Source organism: Dermochelys coriacea, chromosome 28 (assembly GCF_009764565.3).
Source record: "Dermochelys coriacea isolate rDerCor1 chromosome 28, rDerCor1.pri.v4, whole genome shotgun sequence".
Taxonomy (NCBI): Eukaryota; Metazoa; Chordata; order Testudines; family Dermochelyidae; genus Dermochelys; species Dermochelys coriacea.
In genome coordinates this window covers 1,392,581-1,411,811 of record NC_050095.1, presented here as the reverse complement: position 1 = coordinate 1,411,811, position 19,231 = coordinate 1,392,581, and the positions used below count along the sequence as shown (strand labels likewise).

General features: G+C 50.9%; 1 protein-coding gene across 1 annotated transcript; it reads left to right on the top strand.

Annotated features, from left to right (window-relative positions):
- The first annotated feature begins 3,559 nt into the window (after nucleotides 1-3,559).
- Nucleotides 3,560-17,189, top strand: YBX2 (Y-box binding protein 2). Its single transcript, XM_038386048.2, has 10 exons — nucleotides 3,560-3,707; nucleotides 4,984-5,047; nucleotides 7,485-7,518; nucleotides 8,213-8,302; nucleotides 8,413-8,706; nucleotides 8,915-9,027; nucleotides 13,278-13,452; nucleotides 15,571-15,750; nucleotides 16,467-16,559; nucleotides 16,873-17,189. Exons 1-9 carry the CDS (start codon nucleotides 3,560-3,562, stop codon nucleotides 16,515-16,517), a joined length of 1,149 nt encoding a protein of 382 aa, XP_038241976.1. The 3' UTR covers nucleotides 16,518-16,559; nucleotides 16,873-17,189.
- The last annotated feature ends 2,042 nt before the right edge of the window (nucleotides 17,190-19,231 follow it).

The following is a 19,231-nucleotide window of genomic DNA, read 5'->3' as shown; positions in this document are numbered from 1 at the left end:
TCCCTGTATATACAGCTGTTGTGCCCCAGCCCAGAACCAGCTGCATTTTAGCACAGGGGGAACTATTATGATGATTTCATCTTTACAACACGCGAGCGCCCCGCTTTGTGCTGTGCAAACACACGCGAAGATACGGTCTGTCCCCGTGTCTCAAATGGTTTCTAATTTAAAACAGAGGAAGAACAATGGGGTGGGGGGTACAGCAAAAGACCATCTTTGCGGATGGACGAGGGTGTGACAGATGTTAGAGGATGAAATCTGTTGAATATCACCTGCAGAGATCCCGCACCGGCGGCTGAGGTGCAGCCGGCTCTGGGGTGGAGACAGCTATCGATACGGGGATCTATTGCCCAACGCTGAGGTGCGACCAGCTCTGGGGTGGAGACAGTTATTGATAAGGGGATCTATTGCCCAACGCTGAGGTGCAGCCAGCTCTGGGGTGGAGACAGCTATCGATACGGGGATCTATGGCGCAACGCTGAGGTGCAGCCAGCTCTGGGGTGGGGACAGCTATCGATACGGGGATCTATGGCGCAACGCTGAGATGCAGCCAGCTCTGGGGCGGAGACTGCTATTGATGCGGGGATCTGTGGCCCAACGCTGAGGCGCAGCCAGCTCTGGGGCGGAGACCGCTATCGATACAGGGACACCTTGCCCGGCGCTGAGATGCAGCCACCTCTGGAATGGCACTGCTGTTTATTCAGGCATCACTCACCCGCTGCTGAGCTGTCTCCACCTCTAGGGTGGCACAGATATTTTTCAGGGATCCCTCACCCACTGCTGAGATGCAGCCACCTCTGGGGCGGGGAGCAGCCGCTGTTAACAGCTGCCAACACATAAACACACGTTTAATTTGAAGCACACGAATAATACCACTGACACAAGTGCCCAAAGCGAAGCTACGCCAAGCCTCGCATTTGCATCTATAGGCACACTCTGGCCAGCCTAGAGTAGCGTTACAGGCCGTTGCAGTAGAAATGCTGATAACCAACCACAATTACAATGAATACTCGAATGTGCACATCAGTAGCGCTGATTAAGGGTCTACCGTGTGCCAGTGACTGGAAGCTGAAGCTAGACAAACTCAGCCTGGATAAGACGCAATTTTTTAATTACAGCCTTTGCCAAGATCTGTGATGGATTTTCCAGCACTGGCAGTTTGCAAATCAAGACGGGCTGTTAAAAGCTTGTCGTCTCGAGAGGTCAAACCAGATGACCATCACTCATGCCAGAACATATTTCATAGGAATACATAGGATAATACATGCAAATAAATATATGCACTCACCGGGTTAAAGGCAGCATTTACATTATATGCAAACATAATGGACCATACACAAATAGATGCAAACTCTGCAAATGTATGTATGTGGAGGGATAACACCACTGATGAAAATATATGGAAATATATGCTATCTATGCTAATATATGGATGGGGACGGGCAAGCCAAAAACGGAACGGTTTGCAATGATTTGTAAACAGTTCCAGGAATATGCTAATATGTGACTCAACACTGAAATGCTTTGCAAATAAATGCGCACAGGGGATTAAGCCAATGGGGACTTATATGCAAATAAATGCAAAAACACGCACACAGACCTAGAGCAAGCAGAAGCTTGCGACTAGAAGGAATAAAGGAATGGCACCAAACGTATGCAAATACATGCAAATATATGCAAAATAGGCAACGTCATGCAAATAGGGGGCAATAGAGCCAGCCATGCAAATAGATGAATAAGGAATCGGCAAAAATATACAACTGGAGGCACATAGCTCACAATGCAAATATATGCAAATACAGGCACATAGAGAACCAGAGCCCACAGCAGAAATATATGCAAATGACCACGGCCCAGAAGGAATGGTATGCACGATGCAAATATATGTAAAATATGCTAACGTATGCAAATATATGTAAAATGTGCGACTAGATCATGAAAATATATGTAAAATAGACAAGTAGGCTGCGCAAACACATGTACGATATGCAGACTATGCAAACATATGTAAAATATGCCACTAGAGTGCACAAACAGCTGTAAACATATGCAAATAGACTATGCAAATATATGTAAAATATGCCAGTAGAGTGCACAAACAGCTGTAAACATATGCAAATAGACTATGCAAACATATGTAAAATATGCCACTAGAGTGCACAAACAGCTGTGAACATATGCAAATAGACTATGCAAACATATGTAAAATATGCCACTAGAGTGCACAAACAGCTGTAAACATATGCAAATAGACTATGCAAATATATGTAAAATATGCCAGTAGAGTGCACAAACAGCTGTAAACATATGCAAATAGACTATGCAAACATATGTAAAATATGCCACTAGAGTGCACAAACAGCTGTGAACATATGCAAATAGACTATGCAAATATATGTAAAATATGCCACTAGAGTGCACAAACAGCTGTGAACATATGCAAATAGACTATGCAAACATATGTAAAATATGCCACTAGAGTGCACAAACAGCTGTGAACATATGCAAATAGACTATGCAAACATATGTAAAATATGCCACTAGAGTGCACAAACAGCTGTGAACATATGCAAATAGACTATGCAAACATATGTAAAATATGCCACTAGAGTGCACAAACAGCTGTAAACATATGCAAATAGACTATGCAAATATATCGCAAAAAGAAAAGGAGGACTTGTGGCACCTTAGAGACTAACAAATTTATTAGAGCATAAGCTTTCGTGAGCTACAGCTCACTTCATCGGATGCATTTGGTGGAAGTGAGCTGTAGCTCACGAAAGCTTATGCTCTAATAAATTTGTTAGTCTCTAAGGTGCCACAAGTCCTCCTTTTCTTTTTGCGAATACGGACTAACACGGCGGCTACTCTGAAACCTATGCAAATATATGTAAAATATGCCACTAGAGTGCACAAACAGCTGTGAACATATGCAAATAGACTATGCAAATATATGTAAAATATGCCACTAGAGTGCACAAACAGCTGTGAACATATGCAAATAGACTATGCAAACATATGTAAAATATGCCACTAGAGTGCACAAACAGCTGTGAACATATGCAAATAGACTATGCAAACATATGTAAAATATTTCAACATATGCACGCGGCAACTGCACGCGAATAGCTGCACCTGCAGGAGCAGGACCTCGACGCGCTCAGAGGCAAAACACCCAAGCAGAGGGCTCGCGACCCTATTGTATGGAAATAGCCGCATCAGCATGCAAATATATGCCGGCGCGTGCGGCTGGGCACCTCCCCCCGCGCCCAGCGCTCGGGCCGGCGTCGCACCTCCTGGCCCCACGTGGGCCGGCCAGCGGCGTGCAGCGGCGCGGCCCGCCGCACAACGGCCGGGGACGGAACCCCTGCGGGCCAATGGGAGCGCGCGGGGTGGGCGAGGCCCAATGGGGGCGGGGCGCGAGGGCGCGGCGCGCGGGAGGGGATAAAAGCCGGGCCGCCGAGAGGGGGCGGCGCGCGCGCGCGGGGCGGTTGCCGATTGGCCGGCGCGAGGAAGGCGGCAGGGCGGGGCCGGCGGCTGAGGAGCGGCGGCGGCGGCGATGCTGAGCGAGGCGGAGAGCGGGGCTGGCGCCGGGGAGAGCCCCGCGGGGGAGCCGGCCAAGCCCGGCCCGGGCGGGGCCGCCCCGGCCCCGGCCCCGGTCCCCGCGCCCGCCCCGGCCCGCGGCCAGGCGGCCAAGCGCGTCCTGGGTGAGACGAAGGGGCGGGGCCTCGGGGGAGGGGCGGCTGTTGAGGGGGGCGGGGCCTCGGGGGAGGGGCGGGGCCGAGCGCCTGCAGGAGGTGAGGAGAAGGGGCGGGGCCTTGGCCCGAGCGCGTGTCCTTAGGGGCGGGGCCACGCGTGTCCTGAGGGGTGGGGCTGGGATAGTGGGGCGGGGCCACGCGTGTTCTAGGGTGGGCTTTGGGGGCAGGCTTGGGGCCAAGGGCTGTCCAGGGGTGCGGTAATGGTTGGTGTCCTCAGGGTGGGGCCAATTGCTCCCTAAGGGAGGGGAAAGGATGAGGGGGTGTAATGGGGAGGTCAAGTGTCTTAGGGGTGGGGGCTGGGGGAGGTGGAGCCAAGTGCATCTAAGGGGAGGGTGGGGTCCAGTATGTGTGGCCAAGCATGTCCTAGGCGGAGTAGGTGGTGTGCATCTTAAGGGAGGGGTTAAACCAAGCTGGAGCAGCAGGGGGTGGGGTGGAGCCAACTACATTTGGGGCAGGGTCAAATGGACTCCAAATCAGGCAGGGCTGGGACTAAGCGGCTCTTCAGGTGAGTAGAGAGGGCAGGGGGTGGAGATGGGAGGTGGCCTGGCTGAGGGGAATCTGAAGACTGGGCTGGAACCTGCGTAGTGGGTGGGACCAAGTGGTGGGGGGCAGGGGGAAGAGGCCAAAGTTGGGAAAAGGGGCACCTGGGGGGTAAGTAAAGGCAAGCTGGGACCTGAAGCTGTTGGAGACGGGTGTCTGAGTGGGGAGGGAGGGAATTCTAGGGGCTGGGTGAAAATGAAGGGAGCCTGCGGGGAGGGGTGTGGGTGTGTGTGAGGGTGTGGCTGCGAGAGGGATGGGGCGGCACATTGTTTCTCCTCCATACGGATTATCTTTGAGGGGAGCTGGAAGGGGGATGGTTTGTGGGAGGAAGCTTCTAGCATTAGGGAAGGGGTGGTGGGATCAGGGGGGATGAATTGTGTGGGTGAAGAGGGGAAAGATCATGGGCTGATCAGTGGTCCTGCCAGGCCTCGTAACCGGAGCCTATGAACTTGGCAAGACATGGGGCAGGAAGAGATGTGAAGGGGAGGAGGGCTTGCGGTGTGTATTGGGAAGGCTGGCCCTGGTCGGGGGGGGGAGTAGTGTGGAGCCTCTGCCTTGGGGTTGGAGTGCCCCAGATTTTTAGGGCTTATACAGAGGTGCTTCCCTGCCTGCCCAGTCGGAAGGGCTGCCTGCTGGTGACTGACCTGTAACCTCTCAACTTTCTTCCCTGGGAAACCACCTGCAGCAACCCAGGTGCTGGGCACAGTTAAGTGGTTCAATGTTCGCAATGGCTATGGATTTATTAACAGGTGAGCTCGCCACCCCCTGCTTAGACTGTTGGGACTCATTGGGGCTGAGGCTGGGGGCCTCATGCTGGAAGCTGGCAGGGAGAAGACTCGGTGGGTTGGGGATCAGACTTTCTCAAGCAGAGCGGAGACAGTGATAAGTCTCTTTTAACGAGCAACCCACAGAGCTCAGGAGACACCTCAGGAGGTGCTCAGAGGTACAAACTTCTCAACTGGAAGTCCTACTTTGGTGTTCCTCTGACATGCTCCAGTGACACATCCCTCTGCCCTGCAAGTTCTGCCTGGAAGCTGGGCAGAACTGGTGCCCAGTAAGAATCGCTTCCCACCACAGTATACCACCTGTCCCCTCTGATGTGTGAACCAATCTCCTGAGGAACAATACTTAATTGGGACTGGGGGTCAGCTGTTTTAAATTAACCTGTGTACTGAATAATTAAACTAAAACTGAAATAGACCCGGTTTCAACCAACTGGTGGCCAGACAGCCTCTTGCATGTCTGTTGTGGGGGAAAAACTAGCCCCTTACATTAACCAGGTGTGTCCCATAGTCTGGACCTTAGAGGTAGGCTGGAGGGTGATTAACTCACTATGCTTTGATTGGTTTCAGAATAGTAGCTATGTTAGTCTGTATTCGCGAAAAGGAGTACTAGTGGCACCTTAGACTAACAAATTTATTTGAGTGTAAGCTTTTGTGAGCTACAGCTCACTTTCACCCCTTTGAAAATCCTGTTTGACCAGGGGGAGTTCTCTTCACAGGCAAGTAAAATGCAGTTGTCCTAGAGGGTGAATAAGATGCAACTGCTGGGTTAATACATTTTAATGTCTAGTGCCACCTTTTAAAATGGTCAGCACTTTGACTTGATTTGAACTGAATTTGTGTTAAGACCCAAAAGGCTTTTAAAAACATCTTTCACTAGAAATCCAGGTTTGTTTTTTTTTCCCTAAGTGACTAAAGAATTAATCAAACTGAAGTTGCTTCCTTGGTGTCAATGAAAACTTAAGCAATAGGATTAGCACTCAATGCTTAAACAAGTTTCAGAGTAGCAGCCATGTTAGTCTGTATTCGCAAAAAGAAAAGGAGTACTTGTGGCACCTTAGAGACTAACAAATTTATTAGAGCATAAGCTTTCGTGAGCTACAGCTCACTTCATCGGATGCATCCGATGAAGTGAGCTGTAGCTCACGAAAGCTTATGCTCTAATAAATTTTAGTCTCTAAGGTGCCACAAGTACTCCTTTTCTTAATGCTTAAACAAGTTATCTTGGGAGGGAAACTCCATGGCTAAAGGTGATGGGCTCTCTGACAGCGCTGAGATCCTAATGCGGTCCTCCACAGAGACATCCAGCAAAGATGAGCCTTGATAGCCCCAATGCTTTCTTTGCTGGCTGTCAGAGGTTCCAAAGGATGCTGGCAAATAACTTGGGAGCTGCATGTCTTGCACCTCATAGGGCTGTGGAGCCAGAATGGAGTGCAGGACACGGTTCTTTAACAAAATCCCAAATAGCAAGTTTGTTTAAAAATCAGCAGTGCAATAGTTCTCTCCGAAGCTGAATGACAACCAGTGTTAGCACCTCATGGAAATGCTGGGGGCAGGGCAGTTTCACCTTGTGGCTAATATTCTGCTGCCTGAAGAATGGGTTTTCTTTAATTGCTTAAAAGGTCTTGATTTGATCCCTGACCTAAAAAGATCCTGTGTTAACATGCCACAAGTTGCAGTATCACAACTGGACTAGACCCCTCTCTGACCATGGCAAATTGCCTTTGTAGACTGATCCTGACTGGCATCAGTATGAGCACCCCCTCACCCCGAGCTGAGGATTTCAGCCTCAGTTTCTGCTGGGGTGTATAATAAGTGGGGTGCGAGGTTTAAGCACTCAGCCAAGTTGTAATTGAGTACTCCTGTCTCTCATTGCCTGAGACGCAATGCCCTCTGCTGGATGTTCGGGCGCTCTGAACTCCTGCTGCTGCCAGGATCTGCCGCCCTCAGCCTGGGCAGTTGCCTCAAACTTGCAAGAGCTGTGCCACCCTGTGCATAACATTTTTCTCAGCCCTGAGCAATGTAGCTGGATTGACCTACGTTTTAGGTGTAAACCAGACCTAAGAGATTGAGACCTTTTAAGGATCCGTCGTGGTGCTGTCTCGGTCTTACTGCTAAAGACCCAAGGCTGCACCTGGGAACACTGGAGGCTTTGACAGATTCACACCCAATCTGTTCCCTGCTCTAAAGTGCTGAAGCAAGGCACTGGGAGGGTATGGGGATAGGAAGAGGAGGGCAGAGCGGGGGAAGCCTGGCAGCTGAAATCTTAAAGCACAGGGATGGTGGGCACTAAACAAGGGAGAGGCAGGATTATGCAGGGCATTGTCGGGTGATTTGTGTGTGGGCCACGTTGCTGTGCCAGGCACGGAGCTGTGATCCCTCAGAACTCTCTCCATCCCTGCAGGAATGACACCAAGGAGGATGTGTTTGTGCACCAGGTAAGACCTTGGTCAGTTTCAGTAAGTGATTCTCATCAATTTCAGGAATTGGTTGCATCTGGCATGCCAGACATCTACTGGGCCTTCCCCATGCCCTCGGCTGAGCACAGCTGTCTCCCAGGCTCTCATTCTGTTCCTGGGCATGCCCTTTGAGAAGCAGCATTTGCTGGTAGTACATGGGGATAATGGGGCTCCATCTCTCTGATCAGAGGTGAGGAGTGAATTATAACCCCCTGAGCGGCTTGTGAGGCTGTGGGTCTCTGAGGTAGCTGGTGCCCAGCAGTGGCAATTCTGCCCTGCCAGGGTTGAGGCAGTTCAGGGCAAGGGGGCAGAACTGGGTAGTGCCCTTGGTTTCCAGGTGGGCAGTGACCCTTTTGGCCACTCAGTTTTGGCGGGACTTGATCTAGTTTCTAGCACCATGAGGCAAGCAACAGCTTGGCCCCGACTGTGAGTGTGGAGAGGCCCAGCATGGAGATGGCCCCCTTGTTCCTGGATTGGGTTGCCCTCTACATGAAGAGCTGAGGCGGGAGGAGCAGTTGCTTCTCATCTGTCTCTGGGACCATGGGATATAGCTTCAAATCCAAAATCTCCTGGGGCAAGCTGACCCCCCCCACAAATCTCCTGGGGCAAGCTGATCCCCACCATATATATATATATATCTGGCCCCATCTCGTCTCTCTGCTGTTGCCTCCAGACAGCCATCAAGAGGAACAACCCTCGGAAGTTCCTGCGCAGCGTCGGTGATGGGGAGACTGTGGAGTTCGATGTTGTGGAAGGAGAGAAGGTGAGGCGGAGCACGGGGAGGCCAGGCCGATGCCAGCTCCCCTGCATGCAAGGATCAGGGCAGGGGTCTGTTTCCCCTGCTCAGGGCTTGTCTCCTCACGTCTGCTTTAGGGTGCCGAGGCGGCCAACGTCACCGGCCCGGGTGGCGTGCCGGTGAAAGGCAGCCGCTATGCCCCCAACCGCCGGCGCTTCCGCAGATTCATCCCCAGGCCCCGGCAGGCCCAGCTGCCACCGCAGGATGCCACCAGAGTGGAAGGGGCCGCTGAGCCGGTCAGCGAGGCGGAGAGAGCTGACGACACTATGCAGCAGCAGCCCCGCAGGAGGCGCCCTCCGCCGTTCTTCTTCCGCCGGAGATTTGTGCGTGGGCCCCGGCCTCCGATCCAGCAGCAAGCCCAGCCGGCCCAGGTGACGTCTGGGCATGGTAAGGGGGAAGCGGCCTGGTCTCTGCTAGCTGATCCCAGGCTCTGTGGGGTAGTATTTGGGCCTGTAAGACGGCAGAGTTCATGTTGGGGTTCCTGGACACCAGCACAGGCCATCTACCTTCTTAGAGGCTGATCTAGTGTAGAGGAGAGCTAGTGTCACAAGATCACATGATCAAAGTTGTTTGCTGTAGGGCACGGAAGGCGCAGAACCTAAAGATGCCACCCAGCCGGAGGGAGACCAGCAACCGCCAGCCCAGGCTGGGGAGAGAGCACCAGCCCCTCGCTTCCGGCCCAGATACCGCAGGTAAGCGTGCAGAGGCCAGCTTCTTCTGGCTAGTGATGCGTCCCCTGGAGAGCAGGAGTATAGATGGGAGAGATTGCCTTGGTGCTGAATGTGTGGAGGGGTCCCTCCCCCACTGTGGTGGCACTGGCAGCTGCCAGTGACCTGATTTTGCTTTGAGGTCTCAACTGGGCTGGTCTCCCATCCAGCCGTAAAAAAGGCCTGTGCAATCCATCTGCCTCCTAAATTAAGGGTGGGGGTTGTCAAAGGTGGGACTTGAACACCCCGTTTCCACTGGGGGTTAAGGATCAAAAACTCGCCCTGAATCTCTGCTCCAGTGGGGAAACTGAAGGCTTCCTTTGTGGGGCCACCGTAAACACAGGAGTAGTGTTGCTGGCCTGAGATACGGGAGTGGAAAAGCCTGGCGTGTGTGTGTGTGTGTTCAGGTCAGAAATTGCATATACCTCAAAGGGAGCCATTCTTTGCTGCCTCCCAGTGTTCCTGTCAAACTCCGGCAAACTGCGCTTCCGCCCAGTTACTGTCCCCTTCCACGCTCTCCTAGCAGGTGATCCTCCTAGAAGACAGGTTTCAGAGTAGCAGCTGCGTTAGTCTGTATTCACAAAGAAAAGGAGGACTTGTGGCACCTTAGAGACTAACAAATTTATTTGAGCATAAGCTTTCGTGAGCTACAGCTCACTTCATCGGATGCATCCAGTGGAAAATACAGTGGGGAGACTTGTATACACCCACAGAACATGAAACAGTGGGTTTTAGTATACCTTCAACGGCACTGCAATGGGTACCCGCGTGGCCCCACGGTATGCCAACATTTTTATGGCTGACTTAGAACAACACTTCCTTGGCTCTCGTCCCCTAATGCCCCTACTCTACTTGCGCTACATTGACGACATCATCATCTGGACCCATGGAGAAGAAGCCCTTGAGGAATTCCACTGTGACTTCAACAATTTCCATCCCACCATCAACCTCAGCCTGGACCAGTCCACAAAAGAGATCCACTTCCTGGACACTACGGTGCTAATAAGTGATGGTCACATAAACACCACCCTATACCGAAAACCTACTGACCGCTATTCCTACCTACATGCCTCTAGCTTTCATCCAGATCACACCACATGATTCATTGTCTACAGCCAAGCTCTACGATATAACCACATTTGCTCCAACCCCTCAGACAGAGACAAACACCTACAAGATCTCTATCATGCATTCCTACAACTACAGTACCCACCTGCTGAAGTGAAGAAACAGATTGACAGAGCCAGAAGAGTACCCAGAAGTCACCTACTACAGGACAGGCCCAACAAAGAAAAGAACAGAACGCCACTAGCCATCACCTTCAGCCCCCAACTAAAACCTCTCCAACGCATCATCAAGGATCTACAACCTATCCTGAAGGACGACCCATCACTCTCACAGATCTTGGGAGACAGGCCAGTCCTTGCTTACAGACAGCCCCCCAACCTGAAGCAAATACTCACCAGCAACCACACACTGCACAATAGAACCACTAACGCAGGAACCTATCCTTGCAACAAAGCCCGTTGCCAACTCTGCCCACATATCTATTCAGGGGACGCCATCATAGGGCCTAATCGCATCAGCCACACTATCAGAGGCTTGTTCACCTGCGCATCTACCAATGTGATATATGCCATGTGCCAGCAATGCCCCTCTGCCATGTACATTGGTCAAACTGGACAGTCTCTACATAAAAGAATAAATGGACACAAATCAGACATCAAGAATTATAACATTCAAAAACCAGTCGGAGAACACTTCAATCTCTCTGGTCACTCGATTACAGACCTGAGTGGCTATTCAACCAAAAAAAAAAGTCAGAAACAGACTCCAGCGAGAGACTGCTGAATTGGAATTAATTTGCAAACTGGATACAATTAACTTAGGCTTGAATAGAGACTGGGAATGGATGGGTCATTACACAAAGTAAAACTATTTCTCCACCCCACCCCCCACTGTTCCTCAGATGGTCTTGTCAACTGCTGGAAATGGCCCACCTTGATTATCACCATGAAAGGTTTTCCTCCTTCCCTCCCCCCCCACCCCCATCCTGCTGGTAATAGCTCATCTTAAGTGATCACTCTCCTTACAGTGTGTATGATGAAACCCATTGTTTCATGTGGGGTGGGGGTGGGTAAATCTCCCCACTGTATTTTCCACTGAATGCATCCGATGAAGTGAGCTGTAGCTCGCGAAAGTTTACTTTAATTTTAGTCTCTAAGGTGCCACAAGTACTCCTTTTCTTTTTCCTCCTAGAAGAGTTCATCAAAGCTTGATTCCTGCCTTCACGCAGCTGAAAGCAGCGAGGCCTGCCCTGAGACTTGCTCAGGAGAAAAGCAACTTAGAATATCGATGGGTGGGGGTGAGAAATGGTAACAGGAAATTGTCTAGCCTGCCAGGGCTAGAGCAGGATTAGCAGATGAGTATCTGAAAGCTTCCCAAGCAGTGATCTGGGACCAACTATCTGAAAGCTGGATCTCCCAGCATGCATGTAGCTGCTGTTTGAACACTGGGAACTGAGGTTTGCCCTGATGCACCAAAACAACTGTCTCTTGGAAGCTGTGGGTTAAATTTGGCTCTTCATAATGGAAGGTGGGCCAGATATCTTTCCCCCTTTTCAGGGAGTAATAGCAAAAGCTGCACTGGAAAAGAAAGAGACCTAGTCTGTTGGAAGTAATTCCCTTGAGTGCCCTCCCCCACTAATCCCAAGACCAGTCATTGGCCTAGCCGTGGAGGCATCAATACCAGTGTAACTGGTGTGGGATCTTAATGCCAGAGCAGAACATACCCTACTGGTTGTATCTGGGTGTCTTCTAGGGAATAGGGGTTTCCCAATAGCACTAGGCCTCTGTCTTCACTGCAGACAAGATCCTAGCACTGGCAGTCTTCACATTGATGTAGCTTTTGGGGAGTTGCCTTGCTTAGCACCACACCCTACCTGTGTAGGGCTTCTACTAGGATATAACTTTTGATTGGGGTGTAACTTTGCTCTAAAGGTGCCTAGACTTGTCTAGCTTACTCCCCTTTACACTGGTATAGCTATTCCCAGAGGGAAGTACCTTTATACCAATATAACTGCGTCCAGACTAGGAGGGTTGTACTACTTTGTTATAGTTAGTGGCACAACTTGTGTTAACGAGACCTGAGACTAGGCACCCTGCTAGTTAACCCCTCTAGATAGTGTGGGTGGCTGAAACTTTAAGTCCGGATGAGCAGTGTGTGAACTGAATGAATTCCAGGTGGCTGAGACTTGCTCGAATAAGATAAGACCAGGATAAGAACTGGTCAGAAAATGACGACTCTACTGAACATTTGGTATCTTCAGTGAGGGGAAAAACAATGTTTCAATTCTGAAATGCTGCCAGGTGCATCATGGGAACTGTAGTTTTGGTGCCTCATGCACCTTTTCTCCTGGTCAGACTACAACTCCCATGATGCACCCTGGTCTTGTCTGAGGCAAGGCAATGCATCATGGGAGACAGACTTCAGCCAGGGAGCCCAGACCATAGGGAATTGGGAGCATGAGGCACCCAAACAACTCCCATGATGCAACATGGTCTTGCTTTTTGCTAAGGCAAGACAATGCAGCATGGAAGATGGAGCTCAATCAAGAGGACTGGACCATATCTTTTCCCATGATGCATTGCCTCACCAAGAAGCGAGATCATGGGAGTTGTAGTCTGAACAGGAGCATGAGGCTCCCAAACTACAATACCCATGATGCACCATGGTCTCGCCTTTTTGATAAGGCTGTGCATTATGGGAGATGTAGTTCAGGCAAGGAGTCAGATCATACCAGGTATGGACACGAGGCAGACAAACTACAACTCCTACGATGCACACCAGTGACATTTCAGAATTGAAATATAGTGGAACTGGAAACTCTTTGGCTTCTGAGCAGTCATTTTCCAGGGAAACTTAACCCTTTTTTTGTCATACCTTCATTTAATCAAAACCCCATTTTCCATCAGCAGTTGCAATGAGAGATTTTCAGCCAGGACACCTGGGTTCTGTTCCCAGCTCCAGGCAAGCTGCTGCTCCATGGATACAATGGAAGTCTGGCTAATTCAGAAGGTTTAGGCTGCCCATCACACTTTCACATTCCCGGCACGGAGTAGTGGTGTTAGTAAAAGGTTCTCTGGGAGCCAAGCCAAACTAGGTTAGACTTCCTGGCCCTACAGAAGCCTGCTTTTAACCTTCTGTCCCCCCCATCTCCCCAACACCCGATCCAGACCCTTCCGCCCCCGCCCTCCACAACAACCCACCACTGAAGGAGGCGATGGTGAGACCAAAGTGGTGCCAGCCCCAGCAGACGGCATCCGTCCCGAACCCCAGCGCCAGCGTAACCGGCCCTACTTCCAGCGCAGACGGCAGCAAACTGCTGGCACCAGGCCGCCGGCGGCAGAGGTGAGAGCTGGGGTGGGCAATTCCCTGGTGGCTGGTGCTCCGTTCCTAAAGCCATGGCCACTTGACTCCTTTCTCAGACAGGCTCAGGGCAACTGATGGGGGTGTGTGCCATATGGGGGAGAAGTGGGTTGAGTGGCCCTGCAGTGCATTTTGGGATAGCCATTAGAGGAGGCAGTAAACCAGGGGGGCCCAGAAACTATCCCACAGATTTTAGTTGCTCAGTGCTTCTCTCTCAACTGCTGTAAGCTGTAATGGAAGTTCTCTATGTATCCAGGGTAGGGGGCCTATAACCCTAAGCTTAATGGGAATAAGCTGTTGGGAGTTTTTCTGAGGGGGATAATTTCCCAATGGTTAGGACACCATCCTGAGACTTGGAAGACTTAAGTTCAAGTCCTACTGTGGTCAACTTTGAGACCTTGAGCATGTCACTTGGCTTCTCTGTGTACGTTTCCCTAACAGAGATTGTAGCACTGGCCTGACCTCATGGGGTGGCGTTTCCTCACACCTTAAAATAGTGAAGCACTTAAATGCCCCCATATTTGTAGCCAGAGAAGTATGAGATAGATGAAGGACCTAGTGACGTTTGAACCCCAGTGTTAAAATTGCAAAGGCTTAGATCCCAGCTCTTTGCACTAATGGCAGTCTTAAACATGGGTATTTTAGCATAGCCAGTAAGACTGGCACTAAACTGGCCCTTCCCACCGAGTCAGACGTGGCTCAGGGTTTCTGGCTGTCCAGGGCACTCGGGACTCTGGTTTGGGGAGGGATGGGGGGTGGAAAGGGGAAAACTCTGACCTCCTGCAGCTGCAGAATGCTGCCCGGCAACTTCTGCGTCAAGCCCAATAACTTCAGCTTGAGCTGGAGCATATCTGGGTCCGTGATTGAAAGACTCCAGTGATGGAGAATCGTCCATGCCCTTCTCCTGCACTAAGCCACAGTGGTTTTACAGCCCTGGCAGGACAATGCTGCAATGCAAATGAAGGGAACAGGCCACCAGAGACTTTCCAGTAGTCTGCAGCCCCCACCAGCGTTGGGCTGCGACCTTATCAGATCAAGGAAGTTAACACAAGGTTGGGTCTGGGCTCCTGCCTTGGTGCTGTGCTTCAGGGCGCAGTGTGGGTGACTCAGTAGGTGGGGCTTTCCCCTCAGTCAGCACTGATAACGTCCTAGCTAAGGGTGCTCTGAAGCACCTGCTTTCACCTGACATAGACTTTTAATGCCGGAAGGGATCATCTCTCTGACTTGGTATATCAATCACAAGTCATTAAACTTCAACCTGTACTGAGCCTAGTAACTTGGGCTGGACTAAAGCGTCTCCCAGAAAGGCCAGCTGGTCAGGATCTGAAGCCGTTGAGACTGAGAATGCTGCACTTCCCTTTGGGAGTTGGATTCAGTAGCTACTTCCCCACACTGGGTGCTTTATTTTCCATAGCAATTTGTCTGGCTTTAATGTCCAGCCCCTTAGTACCTGGCACTTTCTCCCCATGCAAGTAGCACGTCACTAATCAAGTCATCTCTTGATAGCTCTGTGACAAAATTAAAGTTGACCTAAACTTACATCTGCAAAAAGCCTCTGCAGTAATTACATTGCTCGTGCAGGTCTAAGCTTTGCTCCTCCTGTTGGGGCATGTCCTCAGCAGGGGAGCTTGTATCAATTTCTCCTGGCAATGTGTTCTGCATCGACTTAACTACGTCGGCCTTAACTAGACACCGCTTGTGGAGGTGGAGTTAGGTCGGCGGGAGAAATATTGATGCCTAGATGCTTCCACAATTGGAGGTTTCAGAGTAGCAGCTCTATTTGTATTCGCAAAAAGAACAGGTACTTGTGGCACCTTAGACTAACAAATTTATTTGAGCATAAGCTTTGGTGACATAAGCTGCCTTGTGTTGACCCAACTCTGTAGCTGACTGATCATTACACCCCACAGAACAGCAGGGGGCGCTAGCCCCATGTTCCAACCAGAGCAGTTACATTCCACCTCCCTGAACTCCCAGGTCAGTTTCACATGGCACAACAGCCGCTGGTCTTGGCTGGCTCAGGGAGGCCTACGGGCAGCAAGGCGCTGTCCAGACGAGAAGCACTTGTGAATGAAATGCTGTATGATCTCTCCACCCTAGCCGACGGTTACCGCCTCCAAAGACCAGCCTGCTCTGAGCTCTGCCGCTGGTGGGGACACCCCTGCTGCCAGCACCCCGGCCACCACTCAGGAACCAGCAGTGGAAGCCAGCAAACCTGCTGCTCCTGCTCCGGAGGGTCCCTCCCAGCCACTGCCTGAGATCCAGCGACAGCTTGTGGATGTAAGCGCCCGCTCTGGGCAGGGGACTGGGAAGTATAACCTGGTGCCACAGTGTGGCAAAATCCAGCGCTGCCATGTGGCTGCTGTACAGAAACAAGTTCATTCTTGTGGGGCATTCTGATGGCTCCCATCTCTCTCTCTGGGAGCAGCTCCTGGCAGTTGGCACTTCCTGGATCCACCTGACATGTGTACACAGCAGGCACCGTGCCCCCAGTCTGTAGGGTGTGGTTGGAGGTAGAAGAATGAGAGCACTAGTCAGGACTTGCAGATCAGGTTTCACCTAGTGCCAACCATCCTGGCACAGTGCCCCTAGGGAATGGCAAGCCCCATGAGTGATTAGCCAGTGTCTGCAATGTTAAGACAGGGTGTGGGTGGCATGTCCACTCTGACCTACAGGAGATCATGGCTGGGTGGTGGCACCCCTCCTGCTGGCCCACAGCTTCTCTAAAGTACCCTAGGCAGCCACCAGCAGACAGCATCTTATCCTTGAGCCTCCTGCAGCAGGCTCACATTGCCATGAGAGGGCTCTGGACCATCAAGCATGGCACCATGGTGGGCAATCCAGCCTCCTGTGTGCACCAAAATCAACCCCTTGCCTGCAGCGCTGGAACTCTCTCTCCCCTGCCCCCACCCCAATGCCAGCGGCCGCTCATTGGCCACCCCCCGGAAACAGGAAGGCCTGGCAGGGTAGTCATAACCTGGGGTTTCTCTCTCCAGACTTCGACGCCTGAGCCCGGAGGGGACCCCACTCCAGCCCTGCTGGTGTAATGACTCTGCACACAGTGAGGGGATGCAGAGAGCTGCCAGCTGGTAAGGACTCGGCGAGGTAGGGGCCGGTGTTGTGCCATGGCTTGGTACGAAAGACTGGCATGACGGGGTGAGCAGATCTTTTCTGCTAGCTAATGATCCAGCTGGCCAGCTAGTGATGAGGGCTGGTAGCTCAGCCAACCTGTAGATCTGATCAGATACAGACTTGGGTTGACCACTGGTGTATCCAATCTGGCCTCGCCCCATCACACAGTGAAATGTACCTTAAGTCTGGCTCATTCTCCAGCTGAGGGTTGGTCTTTCCCCCATAGGGGCTTCAGTTTCAGAATCTGACCACCTTTCCTCTCTCCTGTAGGTGTCCATCTTGCCCGTATCCCCAAGTTACCTCATACTGCACAGAGACCCCAAACTCCACCCGGTCCCCCCTCTCCTCGCTGCTGATCGAAGCCAAGAATGTGAACCCCGAGGGGGGACTGAACACACAATCTTTAAGTTTAAAAAAAGAGACTTTTTGAGGGGCTAGTCTCCCCCCCCCACAGCTTCCTCAGTTCAAAGGGAAACTGGCTGTTGAAACTTGAGTTAATTCCCTCCCTTCCCCCCCGATTTTTTTGAAGAGCACTTTTTGTGAATGTTGTGTGCAGTTTGGGTGTCAGTAAAGGAATTTGCACAGACTCCTGATGTTGCCAGGTCTTTTCTGCCCTGCTAAGGGGGCGAATGAGCTGCGTTTGGCAAAGCCATGGGTCCCCCTCTTGCTTCCCTGGTCTGTGGATTGAGGTGGGACTCCTGGGTTCATCCCTGGCTCTGGGAGGAGTCTCTCTGGGCTGAAGATTGGGGCCTAGGGGGTTAGAGCAGGTGGCCTGGCTGTCTTACTAGCTGATCTTTTGCAAGTTCCAGGTGGCCATAACATTCCTCTGCAATTGGAAGTGCTGTGAGCCTTATACACACGTGCACGCTCACCCCCCCCAAGTGCTGAGCACTCAAAATGCCTGTTGACCAGTTGTGGGCACTCATCTTTCACGTCTTCAGTTTGGCCTGTGAGTATGGATGCCTTTCTCCAAATATTTGCCTCCATGTCTCTGTACCTCAGTTTCCCCACCGTAACAAGCTAACTCTCCCTGATACCCCCTACAAACCAGTGAAGAGCAGCATGTGTTTGAGTATCCAAAGGAACCCTGTATCTTCTGTCTGTGGATGGTAAGAGGCCCCCATTGCCTGGCCAGCATGCTATATACCCCAATTGGGGGAGGGGGTACCACTTTTCTCTGAGCTCTCAAGGGTCTAACTTAATCTTAACCACAGTAGACAGTCCTGATACAAGCTCTCTTCTCACAGGGGTCACCAGGACTCCTAATAGCTCCCAGGCTGGGCTGGGTTTGAACTGGCAACCTAAACAGGAGGTGGTCTCAGACTCGAGACCCCCACTTGACCCATTTAAACAAGCTGATCTCTCTGGTGATGCCGGGCAGTCACAGACAGCATGGTTTTTAATAGTGCGGAGCAATTTTCATGACAAGTCTTGCTTGAAAAGACAGACCAGTCCTTGTTTGGGTGAGGTGAGATTCAGCAAGAGATCCCACTTGGGCAGGCATCCAGGCAGGCATCTGCCAATTGATACACAAGTCGAGAAATTCTCATGCTCCAACACAGAGCCTAGAGTTGAATCTAACGCTTGTGCAGCCCTGTGGCTGTTGACTTCTCACTGAAATACAGCTGAGACTTAATTAAAGCTGCTGGAAAAGTTTTCCCATCCCTAAGTTCAGAAACTTTTATCACCCTAAATCAGATTGTTTCCCCCATCTCAAATTTTCAGTCTTAGCTCATAAACCTTTTTACTTTTTCCTCCCCACATGATGAGCTTAAATGTAAAATCGGGGAATCTACAGTATTTTGAAAAACTAACAGGTGATTGTGGCCTTGAGCAACATTAATAAAATTGAATATCTCAAATGCCAGCATTAGTACAATACCTAAATTGCAATAACGGGCTGTGCATTGCTGCTTTCTGGTCTCTCAGATCACTGGAAAGCGGTTTCCAATCCATCCAATTCCAGTGGAGAGCTGGAACTTTAATTAGTGACTGTTTCTGGTGGGTGAAAGGCCTGGGCTAACTGCTTGTCCATAACAATGGTGTTGAAAAGATGCTGGTTTCAAGGGACTTAGAGCCTTGATTTGATCATTTCAAAAACATCTCTACCACGCATTTTGACAAGGGCCAGCCTTCACTTTTTATTGTCAAAGTGAGGAAATGTCACCAAACCCAGCCCTGATTCATGAACAGTCTTGTCAAATATTTGGTGCGATTCCTACCCCACTTTGTCTTAATACATGTAGGCAGCAGACACAATGAGCAGTGCGCAAATTTCAGCCACCGTTGCAGTTCTGATTTTATCGCCCACAAGTTTTACCAGTCACGCTAAATGAGTCTTGTTAGGCCAGTGCAAACCCCCTACAGTGGATGCATTCCTTCTGAGGTGGGTGGGAGGAGTCAGTGCCCCCATAATAAAAATTAAAGCCAGGACAGATTTGCAGCCTGGTCTAAACTAAGTTTTACGAGTAAAACTGACTCTTTCGGCCCATCTTTGTGTATATCCACCCTCTGTTGTCCTGGTGCTAGCTGACAACCGCCTCCCCAGAGTGACGCAGGTCCTATTACTGGTGGAAAAATGCCAAAGTGCATGTGGGTATACTGTGTTAGCTGGAATGCTAAAAATAGG